Source organism: Anolis sagrei, chromosome 4 (genome assembly GCF_037176765.1).
Source record: "Anolis sagrei isolate rAnoSag1 chromosome 4, rAnoSag1.mat, whole genome shotgun sequence".
Taxonomy (NCBI): Eukaryota; Metazoa; Chordata; class Lepidosauria; order Squamata; family Dactyloidae; genus Anolis; species Anolis sagrei.
This window is the reverse complement of record NC_090024.1, coordinates 20,523,727-20,548,863: the sequence shown is the minus strand read 5'-3', so window position 1 is coordinate 20,548,863 and position 25,137 is coordinate 20,523,727. Positions and strand designations below refer to the sequence as shown.

Sequence of the window (25,137 nt, the reverse complement as noted above, 5' to 3'; positions counted from 1 at the left end):
TTTATTTGTTTACCAGCCAGATTAAAGGAAATTAAAAGGAAATTGCATTACAAAATCCAACTGGAGAGTGCTGAATGCAGCTGTATATCTTGTCCTCCCCTTTCCTGGGCCCTCGGGAGAAGGTGTAGCTTTCTTTCCGTCAAGCAAACAAATCAGCTTCAAACTTGACTGCCATCTGGAGTCTAATCGTGAGTGAAGTGCATCTGCACACCCTTACAGCAAGTTCTGAAGGAAACTAGTTACAACAGTCAGTATTAGGTATGGACGGCTGTGTGTCTTCCTTTGCTATCCGTCTCCTTGACAAAAAAAGACTTCACAACAATAGTCAAACAGGTGTTTGATATGAGTCTCAACCTCCAAGCAACTTGAAACTGGGATCTTTCCTTCTTAAACAAGAGTCACTTCAGATATCTCCTTCTACTCCTGTGTAAGGACTCCTTGAAGAACTATGAACAGATCAAGACACATGGGAAAGATCCAGAAGCGGCTGGAGGAGGTCAAGAACTTATCATTCCGACTGGCCAAACTGGATTTCAGTCACAACGAAAGTGTGCGGCTAGCTACAGATGCCCTCTTAGATGGTGGCCTCCCAGCCTACCTCAAGGCCTTGGAGGACGAGGGAGAGGTGGACTTCCTATCCACTGTGGAAGCTCAGTACATTAAGAGGAATGCAAAGGAACCCTACTATTCGAGCGACGGAGAAGTTGGGTCCAGGCAGAATAATGATGCCAGGTCCCTTCAATCAGGAACGTATTTTCCTCTTGTCTCTGAAAACAGTGAACCAGCCCTTCTTCACACTTGGAGCACATCCGAAAAGCCCTATCTGAAGGAGAAGTCAAGTGCTACTGTGTACTTCCAAACAGACAAGAACAGCAACATTAGGGACTTGATACGGCGTTGCATCAACAAGACCTCCCAGGTATGAAGATGGTGAATCTGGTGGGCAATAAGCAAAGGAGCTGCCAATGGGTTCCCCCTTAAACAGTCTGGTTACTTGGGAGGAAAAGTAGGAAAGAGTGCATGGAATAAAGCATTGAAACTTTAGTCATACAGCTGTCTTGGACTTCAGCTCCAAGCTTGGCCAACAGTTAGGAATTCTGGAAGTTGAAGTGTAAAACATCTGAAAGACCATAGTCTGGGAAACACTTGGAGAAAGGATGTTGTCTCATCTTACCTAGATTTCCTTGTACTTCAGATATTTTGCTTCTAGATTTATAACAGGGTGGGCAAAGCGCAGCACTAGAAGATTACTTTTTCAGTCTTGAGTGGCTCCAAATTCCTATTTGTGTATATGCTTTGATGTTTGTTCTATGTGTATATGCTTTCATGTTGCCTGTTGGCTTATGGTGAGCTCATGAATTTTCTTCAGCAAGAATTTCTCAGGGGTGGTTTTGCCTGTTCCTTCCTTTGAAAGATAGCCTGCAGCACCTGGTATTCGTTGGTGGCCTCCCATCCCCATATAAACTCTTTATTAGCTTCCAAGATCAGACGAACCATCACCTGGCCATTAAAAGGGGTGAGGAAACTGGCTTCCAGGAATCTGCCTTTAAGGAACTGAAATTCACATTGTAAATAGGTTTCAGCCTCTCTTCTCCATCATAATGTTTAGTATTTGGAAAAATACATAAAAGTGGATGTACTAGTCATTCTGGTTTGCTTTAGTTGCCAAGTGTTTTTCTTGGCCTTTTCGGCACCCAGTGCAGTTTACAGAGCAGTATATCTTAACCTAGGGGTCACAAGGGGGTGTCAGAGGAGTCACCAAAGACCATCAGAAAACACAGTATTTTCTATTGGTCATGGGGGTTCTGTGTGGGAACATTGGTCCAATTCCATCATTGGTGGAGTTCAGAATACTCTTTGATTGTAGGTGAACTATAAATCCCAGTAACCACAACTACTTTCTCCAAAATCTACCAATGTTCACATTTGGGCATATTGAGTATTTGTGCGAAGTTTGGTCCAGATCCATCATTGTTTGAGTCTATAGTGCTCTCTGGATGTAGGTGAACTACAACTCCAAAATTCAAGGTCAATGCCCACCAAACCCTTTCATTGTTTTCTGTTGGTCATGGGAGTTCGGGGTGCCAAGTTTGGTTCAATTCCATTTTTGGTAGAGTTCAGAATGCTCTTTGATGGTAGGCTAACTATAAATCCCAGCAACTACAACTCACAAATTAGAAAATCAATCCCCCCACCCCAACCCATGTATTTGGTGCAGTGCAGTGAATGAAAATACATCCTGCATATCAGATATTTATATTACGATACATAACATTAGGGAAATTACAGTTATGAAGTAGCCACAAAAATAATTTTATGGTTGGGGGTCACCACAACATGAGGAACTGTATTAAGGGGTCACAGCATTAGAAGGTTGAGAGACACTGCCATAGAGGGTAGTGGGTGAAAAAATAATCCCCACGATCTGTCCCAGTTGCCCACTCCTAAAATAGGGTTATTCCTCTCCTTCAAGTTAAAAACAGTAAATGCAAAACTAATTTTTGGTAACTATGTTATTGCTGTGTGCTTTCATTTCTGATTTATGCAATCCTATCATGGTGTTTTCATGACAACATTAATTAAGAGGTTTTGTTTGTTTGTTTGTCTCTACCTTTCTCTGAGGCTTGGCTGTCATTAGCAAAGCACGCACCAACACACTCATTTATAAGTCTTTTAAAACCTGTCTAACAAACAACATGTTACAATCTGATGGGTTCTTTGTCACCTGCCTTGGCATTTGTTGTTGTTTTCTTTAATAATTTGGTGACAACCCACAAGAGAAGTCAATAAATCATGCAGTAATTTTGCACTCACTGCTAAAACACTCCATAGATAGAATCTAACTCAATTTGACCTTGGTCTAATACAATTTTTACAGTCATCAAATCCTTCATTGAAAACCATGAAGCTTAGGGTATTGCTTCCAAATTTGCACTCAAACCTGAAGTTTTCATAAATTTCATGCTTTCTTCATACCTGATTTAATAACCATTACCGGGGGGCCCTGCTGGTGGCACAGTAGGTTAAACCGGTAAACTGCTGAAATTGCCCACTGAAAGGCTGGTGGTTTGAATATGGGACATAGGGTGAGCTTCTGCTCTTAGGTCCAGCATCTGCCAACATGCAAAAACATGCAAATGTGAGTAAATCAATAGGTACTGCTCTGATGGGAAGGTAACGGCGCTCCTTGCAGTCATGCCAGCCACATGACCTTGGAGGTGTCAATGGGCAACGTTGGCTCTTTGGCTTGGAAATGGAGATGAACACCAACCCCAAAGTCGGACACAACTAGACTTAACGCCAGGGGAAACCTTTACCTTCTACTACCTGCCAATGGCTGTGCTTTGGCACTACATTCTTTGGAGTATAAATACATAGAGGTAAATATTGTATATAGCAACAAGCAATATTGCCATTATTATAAATATCACAATCAACAGTTGTCTCTGCTACTAAAATCTATAATGTTAAGCTACCTTACAGGCAAAAATGACTGCAGGTGCATCTACACTGCCGAGTTAATGCAGATTGACATCTTTAAACTACCATGGCTCAATATAATGGCATCATTGGAATTGTAGTACAGTATTATGAGATCATGAGTCTTCTTTGTCAAAGAATGCTGGTGCCTCACTAAACTACAAATCCCAGTATTTGGTAATGTTGAGCTGTGGCAAAATACATCAATTCAAAGTATATATATAACCAGGGTTAAGAAATGCAAACTTTTCCAAATACTTTGCAGGTCCTGGAGTATAGCCAAGTCCACTGTTCATATATTCAACAGAGATGATGTTTTCGGATCCTTGTGATTCCTTTCTGCTTGGTCTCACTGCCTTGCCTCTTTGTGTCCCTCTTCCCAGGTATTAGCCATCCTCATGGATGTGTTCACAGATGCTGAGATATTCTGCGATATCTTGGAAGCAGCCAACAAGCGACAGGTGTTTGTCTACCTCCTGCTTGACCACAGCAACCTAAAGCTCTTCACTGAGATGTGTGACAAGCTGCATGTCAAAGAGGGACATTTTAAGGTATGGGGAAACCCCTGTCAATGTCTTGGAGCTTTTTACTCACCTTGCTCCGCAGATTTGAACCGCCAACCTTTCAGTCAGAAAGTTCGGCAGCTCAATGGTTTAACCTGCGGCACAACCACGTTATCCTCTGGACAACTTTGGCTGGAGATCCTGCATTGCATGAGAGGTTGGATTCAATGACTGAGGGAACACCTTCCAATGCTATGATTCTGTGATACTTCTTAACACTACTACTGTTGGCATAAGTCCTGCTGGATATGGGATTCTCCAGGTTGTAGTCCAAAGAGAGAGTTTTCCCAAGGTAATTTCCTAGAGATCAGAGACTTCAATTATATGGCCCACCATCTAACATTGAACTTTAGCTCCTTGCGTGGCCTACCATTGACTGTGCTGGCTAAGACTGCTGGGTGTTGCAATTTGAAAACATTGGGAGGGTTGCATAAGTCCAATCACTGCTATTGGCACAGAACATTTTTACATTATGTGATAATGCCATGCCAGATCTTTATAAGTCTAAATTTGCATAGCCTAAATTAGAAAATAAATCAAGGAGTGTTAATTACCTTCTCTTTATGTAAGCTGGCATTGACCAATATAGTGTGGAAGAAGTGAGACTCTGATGGATGGAGGACAACTCATGCAATTCAGCCATAGTAGAGGCATTTTTCTGTTTTCACCCAGGAACCTGAGAAAAGGCTCCATATTACCTGTATATATCATGTAAAAACATTATTGAGAAGTCTGTAAAAACTCAACTCATTTTGAAACAGATACAGTGGGCTCTTGATATCCATGGGGTTTGGTTCCAAGACCTCTCTGTAGACACCAAAATCTATAGATGGCTAAATCCCATTATATACAATGGGGTGGTAAAATTATAAACTTTATATAAAATGGTTAATAGTTGAGTCACATTGCTGACTAATAACACCTATGTGAGGTAAGCAACGACTGAAGACAATGACTGACAGGTTGTAATTTTTTTCTTCACTTACCAGAACATTTCTGTGCGAAGTGTTACCGGTGAAGTCTACTGTGCCAAATCGGGTCGAAAATTCTCAGGACAAATCCAAGAGAAATTCATCATCTCGGACTGGAGATACGTTCTGTCTGGATCATATAGGTAAGATCCCCTGAAATGTGTTGTCTTCTAAAGTGGTTGCATTCACACAATCACTTTCATAGCAGTCTGCCTCCTTGTTTCTGATCTGAGTGTGTTGGGAAGGATATAAAATCAGAATTGCAATTCACGCTGGGTTGTTGTAGGTTTTTCGGGCTATATGGCCATGTTCTAGAAGCATTTTCTCCTGATGTTTCACCTGCATCTATGGCAAGCATCCTCACCTCACAACCTCTGAGGATTCTTGCCATAGATGTAGGTGAAACGTCAGGAGAGAATGCTTCTAGAACATGGCGTTATAGCCTAAAAAACCTACAACAACCCAGTGATTTCGACCATGAAAGCCTTCGACAATACTATTCACACTGGTTTTGAACAGTTGGGTGATTTAGGAAGAATAGCTGCCAGACATAGTCCTGAATTCCCTAAACTAAACTCAAATGTGACGAACAATACTATTTCACTCTCTTTGGTGAGGTATGATCCAACGTGACTCATCAAGAGCTGCTACTTTTCTCTGTTGCTCGGTACACAGTTTGGGAAGGACAGATTGATTTCAAAAGGATATTCTTGTCTAGCTCTACACACAATAAGTGGCCATCATTTTGAGATGTATGGGGTTGGTATAACTTACCTCCAAGGTTTACTCATAACAGTGGGTTGCCTTTTTATGAATGGCTAGGCTACAAAGTATTAACTTTTCCATTGACACTGGTTCATGGAACATTGATGGTGAAATAGTTAAAGATTGTCCACATCTTGACTCTGGCATTAATTGGAATGGAGATTACAGTCAAGAACTCAGAAGACTTAGACTAGGGACTACATCACATTGAAGAAGGGAAGTATTTAGCAGAGCAGAGCTCTGTTTTGAAAAGAAATGGATGATTTCCTTACCTTCATCACACTGATAAATCAATCAGTGTTACTCAGTTATGCTCAGCAGTCTTTGAGTTTATTTGCCATCACACTATAAAGATTTGGCCCTGCCAACCATCCCTTTCCCATGTTCTTTGTTGGAAAAAAAACCTCCACTTTTTGAAATGCATTTATTCTGCGATGCAGATGCACCCAGGGAAGGGTGTGGACCTTGGGAAACCATAACTCCCAGGACTAGACCAGGAGGGAAGGGAAGGAAAGGAAAGGAAAAGACCTGGAAAGGCTATTTTAAAAAAGAAAAGAAAGAAATTGTTCTGGCAAAGTTAAAACTCGGAGAGCAAAAGGTAATCGTAGAACTTTCCTTAACAAGGGTACCTTTGGCTCCTCCCACAATTTCCCTTCCCACAAATTGGGGAAACGTTTCATTTTAAACCTGAGAGCAACAAAGGCCATCACATTACAGAATTGGCCAAACATCCGGATCATTACCAAAAATCCACTTCCCCACCACCTCCTGAAACATTTGTAAAGAATGCTGCCCTCCATGCTTAAAATATGCAAAGAATGCTCTAGTCTACACTTGAACCCAACCTACACTTGAACCCAACCACATTTTTACTGTAGAACTCAGTGGAATTTAGTAAATGTGATGAAGTGGTAGGACATGGAAGGGTAGCTATGAAGGAACTAAACAAGTTCTCCAAGTATCATGCTATATCCTTAAATACCAAAGGCAAGATTATCCATCTGAACATTAGGAAGAACTTCCTGACTGTGAGACCCGTTCAACAGTGGAACTCTCTGCCCCGGAGTGTAGTGGAGGCTCCTTCTTTGGAAGCTCTTAAGCAGAGGCTGGATGGCCATCTGTCAGGGGTGATTTGAATGCAATATTCCTGCTTCTTGGCTGGGGGTTGGACTGGATGGCCCATGAGGTCTCTTCCAACTCTTTGATTCTATGATTCTATGATTCTATCCATGCCATTGCATTTCCCATTTCTATGTGTGGTTTTGAAAACTAGATGGTGGAGAAAGCTGATAGGAAGGAAATAATCTCATTTAAAATGTGCTATAGGAAATCCCTGGAGATATGGTGGACTGCCAAAACAGACAAATAAATGAGTTCAAGGGCAAAGGAAATCTGAACTCTTCCTTCAAGCCAAAATGACTAAACTGAGACTGTCCTTCTTTGAATGTACAATGAAAAGATATGGAAGAAATTCAATCTCTTCCATACCTCACAATCTCTGAGGATGCCTGCCATAGATGTGGGTGAAATGTCAGGAGTGAATGCTTCTGTAACATGGCCATACAGCCTCGAAAACTCATAGCAACCCAAATCTAATCTAATTTTTAAATGCATATATCAAGAAGTAACACAGAGGGATTTTAAATTAGTATTGTCAGTTTAAGGTAGATCAGTTCTTTGCTGCTTTTCTTGTCTCCATATCATTATGTTTATTTGCCACAAAAGTCTGAAGCATGGTCAAACTAGGAAAAATTTGGACTACAATTGCTACATTCCCTTTGCCACCATGGCCAGCAATCCTCAAAAATAGTTTCTCCAGATTCTGTAGTAAATGGACGTTTAATAAACACTTTGCCAAGAATGTGATCAGCATATAATCAGAATATAATCGGGGAGGAGAATTTATAGTTTTTGGAGTATTAAAGACTGGTGTGATTTAATTCTTTCCTCCGGAAAAAGAAAACATACTTCTCCACTGAGAGAGACATTTAGCTCTTGCAATGAGTTTTGATTTGGATTAATCCCAGGAGTTAACACCTCTTCACATATTGCTTGCAGCAACTGGAACTTGACAAGTCAGAAGAATGGGGAACGTGACTGAGAATACTATGAGATGTATTATCTGAAACACCATCTTGGACTCAGTCCAGATAGGTTTTCCCCTAAGAAAGTGGCTTGAGAGAACATCACACCCCTTTTTTAAAAAATAACCTCATACTATATACATGTTTCATCTTGAAAATGCTAATGAGGTTAAGCAATAATTGGCCGCAGCTTCCAGTGGTTTAACTGTTCAAGTCTTAGTTTTGCAGAGACTTGAAAACCTTGTGCAGGACTGTTGGGTAGGGAAGAATAATAATGACAATGAGAAAATATGATGATCGGGGACTTTCCTTTTCTGGTTAAACAGGACCAGAAAAGCTATTACTGTGAGAAAAGGGATAGGAAAATAATGTCAGAAGCCCCTTGGAAGTGTCGAGATCTGTAATACCCTGAGAGCTTCTAGTCCCTTTACTTGCAGAAGTGTAAATTAAAAATGGAAGGTCATTTTCTGCTCAGTAACACTTAGAATCATAGAATCAAAGAGTTGGAAGAGACCTCATGGGCCATCCAGTCCAACCCCATTCTGCCAAGAAGCAGGAATATTGCATTCAAAGCACCCCTGACAGATGGCCATCCAGCCTCTGTTTAAAAGCTTCCAAAGAAAGAGCCTCCACCACACTCCAGGGCAGAGAGTTCCACTGCTGAACGGCTCTCACACTCAGGAAGTTCTTCCTCATGTTCAGATGGAATCTCCTGTCTTGAAGTTTGAAGCCATTGTTCCTTGCCCTAATCTCCATGGAAGCAGAAAACAAGCTTGCTCCCTCCTCCCTGGGGCTTCCTCTCACATATTTATACATGGCTATCATATCTTCTCTCAGCCTTCTCTTCTTCAGGCTAAATATGCCCAGCTCCTTAAGTCGCTCCTCATAGGGCTTGTTCTCCAGACCCTTGATCATTTTAGTTGCCCTCCTCTGGACACATTCCAGTTTGTTGATATCTCTCTTGAATTGTGGTGCCCAGAATTGGACCCAATATTCCAGGTGTGGTCTAACCAAAGCGGAATAGAGCATTACTTCCCTAGATCTAGACACTATGCTCCTATTGATGCAGGCCAAATATCCCATTGGCTTTTTTTGCTGCCACATCACATTGTTGGCTCATGTTTAACTTGTTGTCTACGGGGACTCCAAGATCTTTTTCACACGTACTGCTCTCAAGCCAAGCGTCCCCCATTCTGTATCTTTGCATTTCGTTTTTTCTGCCTAAGTGGAGTATCTTGCATTTGTCCCTGTTGAACTTCATTTTGTTAGTTTTGGCCCATCTCTCTAATCTTGCTTCAATTTGGTGGATGTTTGGCACCTCTTAATATTTATTAAAATTGTTTTCATAAATTATCTTAAAACGGCTTTTATTTAGATTGCCTGTATTTAGATTGTTTTGCTGTTTCCCATTGCCTCCATCTGATTCTTATCATTTGTGCAACTTTCATAAGATCCCCTTGATTACATCAATATTGAGAAACAATCTTGCTGAGCTTCATTCTGCACAAAGAATTACGTATTTGGATTGTACCTGGATTCCCAGGGACATCGGACAAGCATTTCTTTCTTCATACAATTTTGTTTTATTACATGCTTATTCTTGTTGTTGTTTATTCATTCAGTCGCTTCTGACTCTTAGTGACCTCATGGACCAGCCGACGCCAGGGCTCCCTGTCAGTTGTGGCCACACCCAGTTCCTTCAAGGTCAAGCCAGTCAAGGATAACATCCATCCATCTTACCCTTGGTTGGCCCCTCTTCCTTTTTCCTTCCATTTTCCCCACCATCATTATCTTCTCCAAGCTTTCCTGTCTTCTCATTATGTGGTCAAAATACTTCATCTTTGCCTCTAATATCCTTCCCTCCAGTGAGCAGCCGGGCTTTATTTCCTGGAGTACGGACTAGTTTGATCTTCTTGCGGTCCAAAGCACTCTCACAATTTTCCTCCAATGCCACCGTTCAAAAGCATCTATCTTCCTTCGCTCAGCCTTCCTTATGGTCCAGCTCTTGCAACCATAGATTACTACGGGGAATACCATTGTTTTAACTGTGCGGATCTTCGCTGCCAGTGTGATGTCTCTACTCTTCACTATTTTATCGAGATTGGTCATTGCTCTCCTCCCAAGAAGTAAACGTCTCCTGATTTCCTGGCTGCAGTCTGTGTCTGCAGTAATCTTTGCACCGAGAAATACGAAGTCTGGGTTGTTGTAGGTTTTTTCGGGCTATATGGCCATGATCTAGAGGCATTCTCTCCTGCTGTTTCACCTGCATCTCAGAGGTTCCTCTCACTTCTGCAGGAGTCTGCTGTGTGCCATGCAGCTGTGGATGGGTCTACATGGGGACCACCAGGCACAGCTCCCAAACACGAATCAAGGAACATGAAGGACACTGCAGACTATGTCAACCAGAGAAGTCAGCCATAGCAGAGCACCTGATGAACCAACCTGGACACAACATATTATTTGAGAACAGAGAAATGCTGGGCCACTCTGGCAACTGCCATGTCGGGCTACACAGAGAGGCCATTGAAATGTGGACAATTTCAACAGAAAGGAGGAAACCATGAAAATGAAGAAAACCTGGCTACCAGTATTAAAAAAAAAACTCTAAAATTACAACAGCTAAACAACAGACAGGAAACAATCTGGGACACCTTATAACCTCTCAACAAAAGATTGCCCCAGGCACTGCCAGGCCATCAAATGATAATCAAGGTGGTCAGTTGAAACATTCACACCTAGCTCCAGCAGACAAGAGTCCTTTGTCCCACCCTGGTCATTCCACAGATATATAAACCCTTTTTCCTAGTTCCAACAGACCTCAGTACCTCTGAGGATGCTTGCCACAGATGCAGGCAAAACGTCAGGAGAGAATGCCTCTAGAACATGGCCATATAGCCCGAAAAAACCTACAACAACCCAGTGATTTTGGCTATGAAAGCCTTTGACAATACAAAGTCTGTCACAGCCTCCACGTTTTCTCCCTCTATTTGCCAGTTATCAATCAGTCTGGTTGCCATAACCTTGCTTTTTTAATGTTTAACTACAACCCTTTTTTAAAGCCAGGCCTGTTTACTGCTTTTACACCAACCCTGTAAGGTAGACCAATCTGTTACTGTGTGCATTACCAAAAAAAAAAAAAAAAGGATTTGCTGTTGAATGTAATGTAAGGCAGTGGGGTCCGCAAAAAGGTTGCTCTGTCAGGTCTGGTAGGAAATTGGTAGCGGACCTGTCCGAACATATCTCCTTCTATGTCCCACCTCAGAGTTTAAGATCTTCTGGGGAGGCTCTGCTCTCGGCCCTGCCTCTATCACAAGTGAGGCTGGTAGGGACGAGGGACAGGGCCTTCTCAGTGGTGGCCCCTCGCCTGTGGAATTCACTCCCCGGGGAAATTAGGTCATCAGCATCCCTCCTCTCCTTCAGAAGGAAGCTGAAAACATGGATATGGGACCAGGCCTTTGGTTAATCTGGCAGACTAACAAGGTAATGCTGACCAGAATTTGGAAAGAACTATGGTAATGCTGAATGGACTTACGGATTTTAGAACTCGGTGAACGTTTGGCCACGAGATTGGCTTTTTAGTTGTTTTTGTATTAATTGATTGTTTTTAACTATTGCGGCTATTGCTGTTATGTATTTTATCTGTTGAATTGTTGGCATCAAATTGTGCCGGTTGGTAAGCCGCCCTGAGTCCCCCCTTGGGGGTTGAGAAGGGCGGGGTAGAAGTGCCCACAATAAATAAATAAAAATAAATAGTGGCCATGAAAAGACTGGTGGGACCCATGCCCCTCCATCTGGCTTTCCAGAAGCCTTTTCATGGCCACCACTGCCATTCCCTTCTTTATCTCCAGCTGGGATCCCTTGCCCAACAGTGCAGATGGGTTTAGGTGTGCGATTCTAACACGCCATCTAATCTAATGTGCACCTCAATTTTAGTGATGTAATTTAGCCAGAAAAGGTGAGTGTTAGACTCAATTAAATATGGTAACCCACCTTTTACAGTGTTGTGCTTTACCCCTTTCCAGCTTCACGTGGTTGTGCGGCCAGGTCCACCGGAACTTCCTCTCCAAATTTACGGGCCAAGTGGTGGAACTCTTTGACGAGGAGTTTCGGCATCTCTACGCCTCGTCCAAACCTGTGGCGGGACTGAGGCTGCCCTCCCATACCTCCCTCTTCTTCCTCAACAAGAGTACCGCAGCCACCCAAGGGAGCCTCACCAACAGCAGCAACCATGGGAGCATCCACACCCCCTCTGACCCATTCAGTAGCATATCTAACAACAGCGGTTCGGCAAGCAGGAAACCTGTGAGGACTCCAGTGTACAACATCCAGCCCACGTCACCATCGCCTCTCAGCAGAGGCAACTCTTTTCACGGCTACACCAAGTTTATGTCCACCCCACCCTCCAACGGCATCCAGGTCAACTACTACCAACGTCAATATGTTGCCGATTCACCCGCAGTCCTGTACAACAACATCAACATATACCGGCCGATAAGAATGAGGCAAGAGGAGGTCAACAGGGCACGGATGAACCCCGTCTGGAGGTGTCTTCACAAAGCCAGTTTATTAGGATGATTGCAACCAGTTTGCTAGATTTATTTTTGTTGACCTGATCATGAATGGTTTGGTATGGGAGAAGGAGACAACACAAGTCACTGACTTTTCGAAGTAATGTTTCTAGACCTTGTGGCCACTGAAAGCTTGAGAAAGCATCCCAAATGTATGTTTTATTGCCTAAGAGAAAGAATTGAAGAGGGAAGAAATTCTGTAAAGCAGGCTATGTTATATAATGCAGATTTTATTCATAATGCTGATGAGTTTATGATACAAAACCTTGTGCAAAACTCGTTCAAGTGCAAAACAGACCATTCTGTTTCCTTAATTATAAATAAAAGGCAATCTATTAGGCCTTTAGAATGCATTCAAACTCATTCTTAAACTCTACTTCATATGAATAGGTATGTAAGATGGCAGAAGAAATGCTCAAATTGGGAGGTATAAAATTTCTGGAAATTTTACAGCCATCAGGGTATAAAGAGCAATTTTCAGAAAAATTGAAAGGAGGTTATGTGAGTGGCTGAATGTCATTATGGGACTCATGTCTATGTAAGTGGACTTTTATCTGCAGGAAGTCCACTATGCCTGTTAGGAATTGTGGGAATTGAAGTCCAACACATGGGACGGCTGAAGTTGGCCCATGTCTGAGCTATAGCCTTAGAAATGGTTAAATTTAAATAAATAAATGTGTTTATTTTATTCATTTTATTTACAGTATTTATATTCTGTCCTTCTCACCCCAAAGGGGACTCAGGGCGGATCACAGAACACATACACGGCAAACATTCAATGCCATTAAACAGACAGGATAGACAACAGATAGAGGTATATGTGAGAATTTTCCCCAGTTTTGGCGTCCTGGAGGTTGTGCTCAATTCTGGTCACAGGGGTGCTGTCGCTCCATCCTCTATGACGAAGAGTCCTTAATCACAGATTTCCTCCTTCCTTTGATCATTCGCATTATCTGGTATTTACTTTGTTATGTTACCGTAAAAAACCTCCCCGCTTAAGCAGTGCCTAATTTCTCTACTTACAGCTCACAGCTGTTTTCAAATTGCTTAGGTGAACAGTGAACTGGGCTGAAAGTCAGGTGTTCAGCTGGGCTTCGAACTGCCAATCTTTCAATTGGTGTGATCTATTGCTGCAGGTGATTAACCAGCTGTGCTAAAGCCCAGCCCTCAATAAAAGAACAGAGTGAGTAAATTATTTTCACATACTTATATGAACATGACAATTTTACAAGTGAACATTTCAAGAGTGATGAAAATCCCTGAGAATGTATAGGAAGGATGAGTTTATTACCAACAAAAATAACCTTTCTGTCACCTCTCCCAAGGGACAACAGAGTCGGCTGGAAAGATCAAAAGCAAAGCAAAAAGACTGCAAGGACGGACATTCATGACCTCTTAATCCTGGGCATCTTGCCATTCATAAAAAGGCCTGTTGTGCCAGGGACAACAATCATAAATGGACACAAGTCCTAATGAGGGAAACGTTGGTCTCTTGCCAAGTTCCGTATCCAAAAAACTCCCCAGTCGCTCCCATGGCCAAGGCACTCTGGGGTGAACAGAACAGACAAATGCTGGGAAAAGGAAAATCAGGTTCAGATGGGATGAACTTAAAGTCTCCAGTCCTTCCCTGGAGAGCCTTGGAGAGCCAGGAGAAAAAGAAAATCAAAAGAAGTCTCAATGCAGCCATATGGTGTCATATGTGGCACTTCAAGTGAGAGAAGGAATCTCTGAGTTTTTGGAACCACTTTTCTTCAAATTCCATAGTCGACGGAGTCAAGAGGACCATCAAGGCCGAAGCACTCAGGCATTTCACCTCTCCCTGGGCATCCTCCTTCAGCCTTTCGGGAACAATATCCTCTCCCATCGTCTGGAAGGAACAGGGATAACAAGTTAACTAGCAAGCCAAACTTTATGTTTCACATAATAATAACAATAACTACAACAACTACAACTACAACAACAAATCCAGCATATAGATCTCATTTGCTGTGACATACTGTGTTTTTGTGTCAGAATAATAATAATAATAATAATACTTTATTTATATCCCGCCACCATCTCCCCGAAGAGACTCGGGGTGGCTAACCTGAGGCCAGGCCCAAAAAAATTACAATAGAGCAAAGTACATATAAAACAAAAGGATCCAAGTTCATCCCATGCAACTCCAAAGAATCAGATTGTAGGTGAAGGGGGGAAAAAACCCTTCTCTACATGAGATTTTGAAGAGTTGCCACTATTCACAGCAGGCAGGACTGCGTCATTAAGGGCAAACATTCAGACCTAGTAAAAGATGGCTTCCTGTGTTCCCCCAAGAGACTCAGCGAATACTTGCTGCAGAACACAAAGAACAGAGCAATATAATTCCATGATTAGGCTCTGTGGGACTGGAACTCATAGGAAGAATTGCAGGGAAGCAGATTTTGTTAAGCATATAAGCTGAAATCCTGTAATGGGAAGATTTAGGTATGGCATGTAGCTATATTTCCATAGAATCATAAAGTTGGAAACAATATCATACGAAAGCTGACTGGCACAACCTGGGGATCACAACCAGACACAGTGAAGACATCTGCTCTTGCGCTTTGCTACTCTGCTGCTGAGTACACATGCTCAGTGTGGAACACATCTCACCACGCTACAACAGTAGCTCTTAATGTGGCTCTTAATGAGACATGCCACATTATCACAGGGTGTCTGCGCCCTACACCACTGGAGAAATTACACTTTTTAGCAGATATTGCACCATCTGACATCCGCCGGGAAGTAGCAGCCAATAGTGAAAGGACAAAGATAGTGACATCTCCAGCTCATCCCGTTTGGGTATCAGCCATCACGTCAACTACTTAAATCAAGAAATAGTTTTCTAAGATCTACAGAGACACTCGTTGGAACACCTCAGCAAGCGAGAGTCCAAAAGTGGCAGGCTCAAACTCAGAACCTCAATCAATGGCTGATCCCAAATGAGAGACTCCCCCCTGGGCACACAGAAGACTGGGCGACTTGGAAGGCGCTGAACAGACTGCGCTCTGGCACCACGAGATGCAGAGCCAACCTCAAGAAATGGGGCTACAAAATGGAATCCACGACATGCGAGTGCGGAGAAGAGCAAACTACAGACCACCTGCTGTAATGCAACCTGAGCCCTGCTACATGCACAATGGAGGACCTTCTTATAGTAATACCAGAGGCACTCCAAGTGGCCAGATACTGGTCAAAGGACATTTAATCAACTACCAAACTTGTAAACTTTGTGTTTTGTTCATTTGTTTGTTTGTTTGTTTGTTAAAAATGCAATACAGCTGTTTGGCTTGCTCCTGACACAATAAATAAATAAATAAAGTTGGAAAAGATTGCAAGGGCCATCCAGTCTAACCTCATTCTGTGATGCAGGAATACACAATCAAATCACTCCCGACAGATAGCCATCCAGCCTCTGCTTAGAAGCTCCAGAGGAGACATTACCAAGTTTTATGTCTTCCATATTTGGACTCAAAATATGGAGAGAGAAAAACTAGAGAATTGCTTAAACAGGATATGGGCTACAGCTCTATTGGCAAAGTTAACCTTATAAGATGAGCCAAAAGAGAAATCAAATAAGATATTTTAGATAATGCATGTAAGACATTTATTACTACCTTCATGTGTAAAAATGGTGAATTCAAACCACTCAATGAGCTAGAAAGCTTGTGGATGAACAATTAGACAATGTATTACAATAACGATAAGGAATGGATGAAACTAGAATAAGTAGAAGTAGTAAAACTTTTCATATATGGATGATATCATGGATGGAGGGGGGATATAGACCTTGGGATAGACAACGTAACAAGGCATTAAGAGCTCATTATGAGAGCTTTAAGAACTTATTACGTTGTAAATGTGTGTGTGATATCATGTTACATTTATTTAAGCTTGCTATTTTTATAATTTTCATTGAGATTGTTTACCCACTGTTTGATTTGTTATTCATTGTTTTCGGCATTAAATGTTTGCCATAATGTTATTTCCACTGGAAACCACTTTGAGTCACCACAGGGAGATAGGGTGGATTATAAATATATTATTATTTTACTGGCACAAAAGCACAATATGACACAGCACAGTAAAATAATAATTTATTTATAATCCACCCTATCTCCCCGTGGTGACTCAGGAAATAATAATAATAATAATAATAATAATAATAATAATAATAATATAATTTGAGGTCCCTGGTGGTGCAACGAGTTAAACCGCTGAGCTCTGAACTTTTTTTTTTTCTGAACTTGCTGACAGAAAGGCCAGAAGTTCATAGAATCATAGAGTTGGAAGAGACCTCATGGGCCATCCAGTCCAACCCCCTGCCAATAAACAGGAAGTTCAAATCTGAAGAGCAGGGTGAGTACCTGCTGTCAGACCCAGCTTCTGCCAACCTAGCCGTTCGAAAACATGCAAATGTGAGTAGATCAATAGGTACCACTTCTGCAGGAAGGTAACGGCACTCCATGCAGTCATGCTGGCCACATGACCTTGGAGGTGTCTATGGACAATGCCGGCTCCTCAGCTTAGAAATGGAGATGAGCACCACCCCCCCCCCCCCAGAGGCAGTTTTGACTAGACTCAATGTCAGGGGAAACCTTTACCCTTTACTTATTATTATTTGATACACAACAAGATTAGATAAAGGTTTTCTCCTGACAGTAATGTCCGACTCTGGGGGTTGGTGCTCATCTCCATTTCAAAGCTGAAGAGCCAGCATTGTCCATAGACACCTCCAGGGTCATGTGGCCAGCATGACTGCATGGAGCGCCATTACCTTCCCACCATAGTGGTACCTATTGCCGTACTCACATTTGCATGTTTTCGAACTGCTAGGTTGGCAGAAGCTGTTGCTAACAGTGGAAGCTCACCCTGCTCCCCAGATTCGAACCAGCAACCTTTCGGTCTGCAAGTTCAACAGCTCAGTGGTTCAACCCACTGTGCTACCGAGGGCTCGCCCCACAACAAGATTAGTACACAGCAAACTAGATCACTATACTGACTTGTATTTGGACACATGTTGGACACTTCCAAAGTGTCTAGGACTGTGTGATGTATTGACGAATAATGCATGCAGATCTGAGTAGGGTGGCCTTTTGCAGTTGACAGGTGGTAATTTTGTCAGTGTCTATTGTTTTTAAGTCCAGGCCAAGGTCTTTAGGCACTGCACCCAGTGTGCCGAACACCACTGGGACCACCTTGACTGGTTTGTGCCAGAGTATTTGTGGTTCTATCTTTAAATCCTCATATTGTGTAAGCTTTTCCAGTTGCTTTTTGTCAATTCTGTTTGAGATTGCAACATCGACACTCCATACTTTGTTTTCCCCCCATCATTGTGAAGCTAGGAGTGTTGTTGTTGTTATATTATGGTAAACATTTTGAAATAAGAGTATTTTTTTAAAAATAATATACAAAAACAGTTTTTCTTTTTTCCAGAAATCAAACATTTGTGCTTCACTCACCTCAGTTATCAAGGACAAGACATCCTCCTTTAACCCAAAGGACGCTACTTTGTCTTCAATCTCCTGCTGGGCTTTTAGGTTTCTCTCTAAAGCAAAGGAAGATTGGCTCGACTGTAGGAGCTGAAACAAGAGCCTGGGGATACAATAAAGCAAAAGGAAAATGGAACATACTGTATATAACAGATTCAGGAGATCTCTGTCTCTCAAAGGCTTTAATGTTATCAAACTGCACCTCCCCAAAGACCTAGCCAAGGAAACCAGGATTCAAAAAGGCTGAGAACTGCTGTTTACTATCTGGAGGAATATACAATGTTAATTGGACTAGGATTTGGGAGGTGATATTTCTGTATTAGTGTCACCATATTAGTATCATAAGGGACCATGATGACAAAGTGGGTTAAACCGCTAAGCTGCAGAACTTGCTGACCAGAAGTTTGGTGGTTCAAAACCATGGGATGGGGTAAGCTCCCGCTGTCAGCCCCAGCTTCTGCCAACCTAGCAGGTAGAAAACATGCAAATGTAAGCCCGTACCTTGGGAAGTCAGACTTGGCCATGGTAGTCCATGTTCTGGTTACATCCCAAATAGACTACTGCAATGCGCTCTATGTGGGGCTGCCTTTGAAGACTGTTCAGAAGCTACAAATGGTCTAATGCAGGGGTCCACAAACTTTCTAAACAGAGGGCCAGGTCACAGTCCCTCAAACTATTGGAGGGCCGGATTATAAATTGAAAAAAAAACATGAATGGATTCCTATGCACACTGCACATATCTTATTTGTAGTGCAAATACACTTTAAAACAATGCAATAATTAAAAATCAATTTTAACAAATATAAGCTTATTAGTACTTCAGTGGGAAGTGTGGGCCTGTTTTTGGCCAATGAGATAGGATTGTTGTTGTTGTGTGCTTTCAAGTCATTTCAGACTAAGGTTGACCTTGAGCGAGGGCCGGGTAAATGACCTTGAAGGGCCGTATCCAGCCCTCGGGCCATAGTTTGAGGACCCCTGGTCTAATGGCTGGAAGCCTAATTGCTCACCGGAGCAGCACACAGGGAACATACAACCCCCCTATGACGTCAGCTCCACTGGCTGCCAATTGGCTAACAAGCACAACGTATCTTCCCCCATGAACCACAGAGTTTAAGATTATCTGGGGAGGCCGTGCTATCAGTCCCGCCTCCCTTGTAGGCACGATTGGCAGACTAGAGTCAGGATCTTCTCAGTGGTGGCCTCTCGGCTGTGGCACTCCCTCCGTAGGGTTTAAATCAAGGGTCCCCAAACTACGGCCCAGGGGCCGGGTACAGCCCCCCAAGGTCATTTATCTGGCCCTCGCTCAGGGTCAACCTAAGTCTGAAATGACATGAAAGCACACAACAACAACAACAACAACAATCCTATCTCATTAGCCAAAAGCAGGTCCATACTTCCCATTGAAATATTAATAAGTTTATATTTGTTGAAATTGTTCTTCCTTTTAATTATTGTATTGTTTTTAAGTGGGTTTTTTTTTGCACTACAAATAAGAAATGTGCAGTGTGCATAGGAATTCATTCATGTTTTTTTCAAATTATAATCCGGCCCTCCAACAGTTTGAGGGACTGTGACCTGGCCCTCTGTTTAAAAAGTTTGAGGACCCCTGGTTTAGATCAACGTCCTCCCTCCTAACCTACTACAAGAGAGTGAAAATGTGGCTTTGTGACCACGCCTTCATAGACTTGAGACAATGTACAATGACCGTTGGAATGGCCTGGATTATGCTCGTGGATTATGTGTTTAACTCTGAATGTATTGTTTTTAAATGTTTTAATTGTTTTAATGTACTTTTTAATTCTATTTTAATATTTATATAAGTATACATTGTGTTTTAAGGTATCAAGTTGTTGCCTGTATGTGAACCTGCTTTGAGTTCACTCTGGGATGAGAAAGGTACAAATGAATAAATAAATACTGCTTCTGAAGGAAGTTAATGGCACTCCATGCAGTCATGCTGGCCACCTGACCTTGAAGTGTCTACGGACAATGCCGGCTCTTTGGCTTAAAAATGGAGATGAGTACCACCCCGCTGACTGCTCATTGGAGGGAAAGATAGTAAAGGCAAAGATGAAGTACTTTGGTCACATCATGAGAAGAAAGGAAAGCTTAGAGAAGATAGTGATACTGGGGAAAATGGAAGGAAAAAGGAAGAGGGGCCGACCAAGGGCAAGATGGATGGATGGTATCCTTGAAGTGACTGGATTGACCTTGAAGGAGCTGGGGGTGGTGACGGCTGACAGGGAGCTCTGGCGTGGGCTGGTCCATGAGTCCACGAAGAGTCGGAAACAACTGAATGAATGAACAACAAACTACCCCCCAGAGTAGAACATAACTAGACTTAATGTTAAGGGGAAACCTTTACCTTTACTTTAAGCTGGAAATGTTTCTGAGAAACACAACAACAACACAGTTTAACTAAGAAAACTGGGAGGTGGCATGATCACTAAACAGTTTCACATCTATTTTGTCTTAAGTTGAGAAAGGAAGATTGTTTTGTACCAAAAAGTCCGATAGTATTGTTTATTACCTTGCTCTAATGAAAGCAGCACATGAATATATCGCAATGTTTTGGGAGCCTTCTTGTCCCATGGAAGAACATACAGTTTTCTTTGTTGCATGCTGTACCTCTGATTTTCCCAGATCACCCATAGATTCTTGTTCTGTTTGGCTTTCTTCACAAGATACACAGCTGCCATCTGTTTCTGGAGAAAAATGCAGAGAGGCATCCTTTCTCCAGCTGTGATTTTTGCAGTGCGGGGTGTTGGCTTCATTTGGCAAAACCTGGAGAAAGTTCCTATCTGCAGCTGAGCTGTCACATTGCAAGAAATCAGCTTCTGCCATGGATGGAGAATGCAAAAGGTTCATATAAGCCTCGGCAAGCAGCTTCCAGTGCCTCGGGTGGAAAGGGTGTAACGTAATGAGTTGCTGGAGGCACCCAATTATGCTCTCAGTGTGCTCTAGACTGCGGTAAATGGCCAGCTGCAGGCAAAGGATGGCGGCTATTTGGTCAGTATTTGTTGCTCTGATTCTCTAGAAAAAAAGAGAAACCACGAGCATTAAAGCAATGCTGTATTGACGTTATACAGACTTGCAAAAATAATGAAAGAAAGCCTTACAACATTTATAGACTAATACAGGAATGGACATTTGGAATAATTTTTAACAAAACTGAAGAGACCGTAAGGGCCATCTAGCCCAACCCCGTTCTGTTATACATTAATCTAAATATATAAAAATGTAATTTTCGTTTGTGGGAGAAACATAATTCAGAAACCACTGAACAAACTGACACGAAATTTGGACACAATACACCTAACAGTCCAACAAGTGTTCGTCATCCCTAAAAACACACACAAAAAACCCCAGCAGATGGACTTAAAAACCAGCAAAATACACCATATATACATATACACTTACACTCATATACATGTATATATACACACATACATACACACATTATATATATATATACACACACACATACATATACACAAGCATGCACATATAAACATCCACACATATTTACATATACACATGCACACATGCACACATATATGCATATATACAAGCAGACAAATATTCCTATACATGTACATACACACATATACACAGAAATATGCATATAGACAAGCACACACATATACACCATACACATATATACACATAAACACACAAATATATACACACGTATTATACACTAGGCATGGGCGACCCATGGTTCTCAATGGTTCTAAAGTACTTACAAAACTAGAGGGCGCTGGTGCTTTTGTTTCTAAAGTATTGCTAAAGTTCTGGTGGTGAAAATTTCAGAACTCTAACAAAACTTTCAAATTTTCATTATTATTTCGTTATTGGTGATTTTTATGACATAACCAATTAGGAACTGCCATTTATAATGAAATTTTGAAAGTTTTGTTAGAGTTCTGAAATTTTCACGACCAGAACTTTAGCAACACTTAACTTTAGCAACACTTAAGAAGCAAAGCACCGGCGCCCTCTAGTTAGAACCATAATATACACATATGCACACACACACACATTAAATATACACATACGCACACACGCAAACACACATATATACACAAATATATATATACACACACACCCACATATATATATATATATACACACACACACAAAACACATATATACAGACTGAGCCATACATCGAGGAGGGCTGGTTTCAGCCTTAAATGGGGCTAAAAAACTCGGCTTATACTCGAGTATATACAGTCATTTCCCTCTCCCCTGTAGTATTGGGCATAGCAAATAAAAATGTACTTTCTTCTGCAGATAACGATTGGATCAGTTGGTGGTGATGGACACTCTTTAGTAAATTAATTGGCAACATAACCTTTGCAGGAGATTTCTCTCTCTGCCAATGTTATAAATTGGAAAGGCATGGAAAAACTACTAACCAGGGTTTCTGCAACTTCCAAGGCTTCCTTGTGTCTCCCCAGAGAAGACAAGCAGCGAGCCTGGCTCTCCAATACGTCCCTTCTCATGGCAAGGTTGCTGGGAGGAAGCAGTTTCAGGCAGCCAGAATACTCACACAGAGCCTTCTGAAATCAGATTTATTATAGGAAGCCCATGAAACATTTTAGCAAACTATAATCAGGTTAGGCCAGGCATGGGCAAACTTGGGCCCTCCCTCCAGATGTTTTGGTCTTCAACTCTCACAATTCCTAACAGCCTACCGGCCGTTAGAAATTGTGGGACAATAACAATTTGGATGCCATAAAAAATCTGCCCTGTGGCTTTAAGAAAGGGCAAGAAGGAGATAAAGAAAAAGGGGGGAAGGAAGAGGAAAAGGGAAAAGAGAAGAAGAAGGGAAAGAGGTGGAAGAAGAAGGAGAAGAGGAAGAAAAAGGAGAGAAGAGAGAATGAGAAGAGGAAGAAAAGGAGCAGGAGGGAAGAAGGAGAAGAGGAAGAAAATGAAGAAGGAAGAGGAGGAAGGAGAAGAAAAGGAGGAGGGGAGAAGCAGAAGACAAAAGGAGGAGGAGCAGGAGAAGAAAAGGAGGAAGGAAGAAGGAAGATGGAGTAGAGGAAGAAAAAGAAAAAAAGGAGGAGGAGGAGAAAAGAAGGGAAGAAAGAGGAGGAAGAAGTGGAAGAGGGAGAAAAAGGAGAAAAAGAAGAGGAGGAGGGAAAAGAAGAAGGACGAGGAGGAGAAGGGAAGGAGGAAGAAGAAAGAAGAAGAGGAAGAAGGATGAGGAGAGGAGGAGGAGGAAAAGGGAGAAACAAGGAGGAGTAGAAGAAAAGGAGGAAGGAAGAAGGAAGATGGAGAAGATGAAAAGGAGAAAGAGGAGAAAAGGAGGGAAGAAAGAGGAGGAGGGAAAAGAAGAAGAACAAGGAGGAGAAGGGAATGAGGAGAAAGAGGGGGGAAAAGAAGGAGCAGGAGAAGAAAAAGGAGGAAGGAAGAAAGAAGATGGAGTAGAGGAAGAAAAGGATGGAAAGGAGAAGGGGGAGAAAAGGAGGGGAGACAGGAGGAAGAAGTGGAAGAGGATGAAAAAGGAGAGGAGGACGAGGAGGGAAAAGAAGAAGGAGGATGAGGAGAAGGGAAGGAGGAGGAGGAAAGAAGAAGAAGAGGAAGAAGGAAGAGGAGAAGAAGGAGAGGAAGAAGAGGGAGAGGGAGAAACTAGGAAGAGCAGAAGAAAATAAGGAAGAAAGAAGGAAGATGGAGAAGAGGAAGAAAAAGAAGGAAGACGAGGAGAAAAAAGGACAGAAAAAGGAAGAGATGAAGGAAAGTAGGAAGAAAATAGAGATAAGGAAGAGAAGAAGGAAGAGAAGAAAAGGATGAGGAAGGAAGAAGGAAGATGGAGTAAAGAAAAGGAGAAAGAAGAAAAAGCAGATGGAGGAGGAGAAAAAAGGAGAAGAAGGAAAGGAGGAAGAAAAAGGAGGAGATAAGGAAGAGAAGGAAGAGAAGAAAAGAGGAAGAAAGAGAATGAGGAGAAGATGAGGAAGGGAAAGAAGAGAAGGAAAAAGAAACAGAAGAAAAGGAGAAGGGAAGGAAGGAGGATGTGAAGAGGAAGAGGAGGAAGATCCCTTTGACTGCAGTACTAATCATTTGCAAGAAACTCTAGGCCTCCAGGAGGAGGACCAGCACCACCACCGTACCTTAAAGTCTTGCCGCTGATAGGCCAAATCCCCTCTGAATTTTCTTATATTGACATTTTCAGCATCATCTTCAGTGTTTGTCTCCTCGCAAAACCACTGTAGCAGATAGAAAGAAAGATATTTGGATTTTAGTTCCACACAATACAATCTAGATGTTGGATTACAACTCCCATCACTCTGAGCCAGCATCCCTACAGTGCTGGGAGTTGTAGTCCCAAACATAAAGTGTGGTCTTCCAATGTTTGGGACTACAACTCCCACCACTCTGAGCTAGCATCCCTACAGTGCTGGGAGCTGTAGTCCCAAACATTGGAAGAGCACACTTTGCAGAGCCTTGCCTTTACAAAACTAGCTACCCATCTTGCAAAACTACAACTCCCAGAATCCCCAGCCTTTCTTGACAATTGCCAGGAGTTATGGGAGCTGAAGTCCAAAGCATCCTGAGACCCAAAGGATAGGAAACATGCATGAGGAAGGGAGGAGGCTTTTCTCACCTCCTCCCTTCCAGTGTAGGCTAACTGAAGCCAAGGTAGCCTCTGACCATGTGCAGAGTGCAGCCTCCCTTTCCCAGCTAGCCATGAATTACCTCTGGCTCGCAGCACCTTGCTGAATAGTTGGAGGCAAGGGAAGAAGAGAGGAGGTCTTTCCTCTCCCGGCTGCCACCTTCGAAAACCGACTCTTCAAACTGGAAGCCCAAAGGCAGCTCCATTGTGCCTGGGAAGGGAGAGAGGGAGAGACAGACAGACAAAGGGAAAGCCCACTCCTGGAGCTATGAACATAAACCTATAGACTCACACATGGATTCAAACTTCCGGGTTAATTTTGTACAGTATATTATCATTATCAAACTGTATTTAGTATATTATATTATATTATATTATATTATATTATATTATATTATATTATATTATATTATATTATATTATATTATATTATATTATATTATATTATATTATATTATATTTATTATATTATATTATATTATTATCATATCATATCATATCATTATATTATATTATATTCATTATGTTTATCAAACTATATTATATTGTATTATATTATATTACTAGCTGTCCCCTG

General features: G+C 42.0%; 2 protein-coding genes across 2 annotated transcripts; one reads left to right on the top strand and one right to left on the bottom strand.

Annotated features, from left to right (window-relative positions):
• Positions 1–12,754, top strand: FAM83A (family with sequence similarity 83 member A). Its single transcript, XM_060775840.2, has 4 exons — positions 1–919; positions 3,864–4,031; positions 5,033–5,157; positions 11,886–12,754. The coding sequence occupies exons 1-4, from the start codon at positions 449–451 to the stop codon at positions 12,436–12,438; spliced, it is 1,317 nt and encodes a 438-aa protein (XP_060631823.2). The 5' UTR covers positions 1–448; the 3' UTR covers positions 12,439–12,754.
• A 945-nt stretch (positions 12,755–13,699) lies between these two features.
• C4H8orf76 (chromosome 4 C8orf76 homolog) lies at positions 13,700–24,825 on the bottom strand. Its single transcript, XM_060775841.2, has 6 exons — positions 24,644–24,825; positions 24,058–24,153; positions 22,363–22,506; positions 20,472–20,974; positions 17,912–18,044; positions 13,700–14,298 (listed from the first exon to the last, which is right to left on the bottom strand). The coding sequence occupies exons 1-6, from the start codon at positions 24,764–24,766 to the stop codon at positions 14,125–14,127; spliced, it is 1,173 nt and encodes a 390-aa protein (XP_060631824.2). The 5' UTR covers positions 24,767–24,825; the 3' UTR covers positions 13,700–14,124.
• Positions 24,826–25,137: the final 312 nt, after the last annotated feature.

What these genes read in the sequence shown, in the direction of transcription:
- FAM83A (XM_060775840.2), top strand. Translation starts at nt 449, where the DNA reads ATGAACAGATCAAGACACATGGGAAAGATCCAGAAGCGGCTGGAGGAG. An exon ending in GCATCAACAAGACCTCCCAG is followed by an intron (nt 920 to 3,863) that starts GTATGAAGATGG and finishes CCCTCTTCCCAG; the next exon opens with GTATTAGCCATCCTCATGGA. An exon ending in GTTCTGTCTGGATCATATAG is followed by an intron (nt 5,158 to 11,885) that starts GTAAGATCCCCT and finishes ACCCCTTTCCAG; the next exon opens with CTTCACGTGGTTGTGCGGCC.
- C4H8orf76 (XM_060775841.2), bottom strand. Translation starts at nt 24,766, where the DNA reads ATGGAGCTGCCTTTGGGCTTCCAGTTTGAAGAGTCGGTTTTCGAAGGT. An exon ending in ATCAGCGGCAAGACTTTAAG is followed by an intron (nt 22,507 to 24,057) that starts GTACGGTGGTGG and finishes ATCTGATTTCAG; the next exon opens with AAGGCTCTGTGTGAGTATTC. An exon ending in GCTGCTTTCATTAGAGCAAG is followed by an intron (nt 18,045 to 20,471) that starts GTAATAAACAAT and finishes TTGTATCCCCAG; the next exon opens with GCTCTTGTTTCAGCTCCTAC.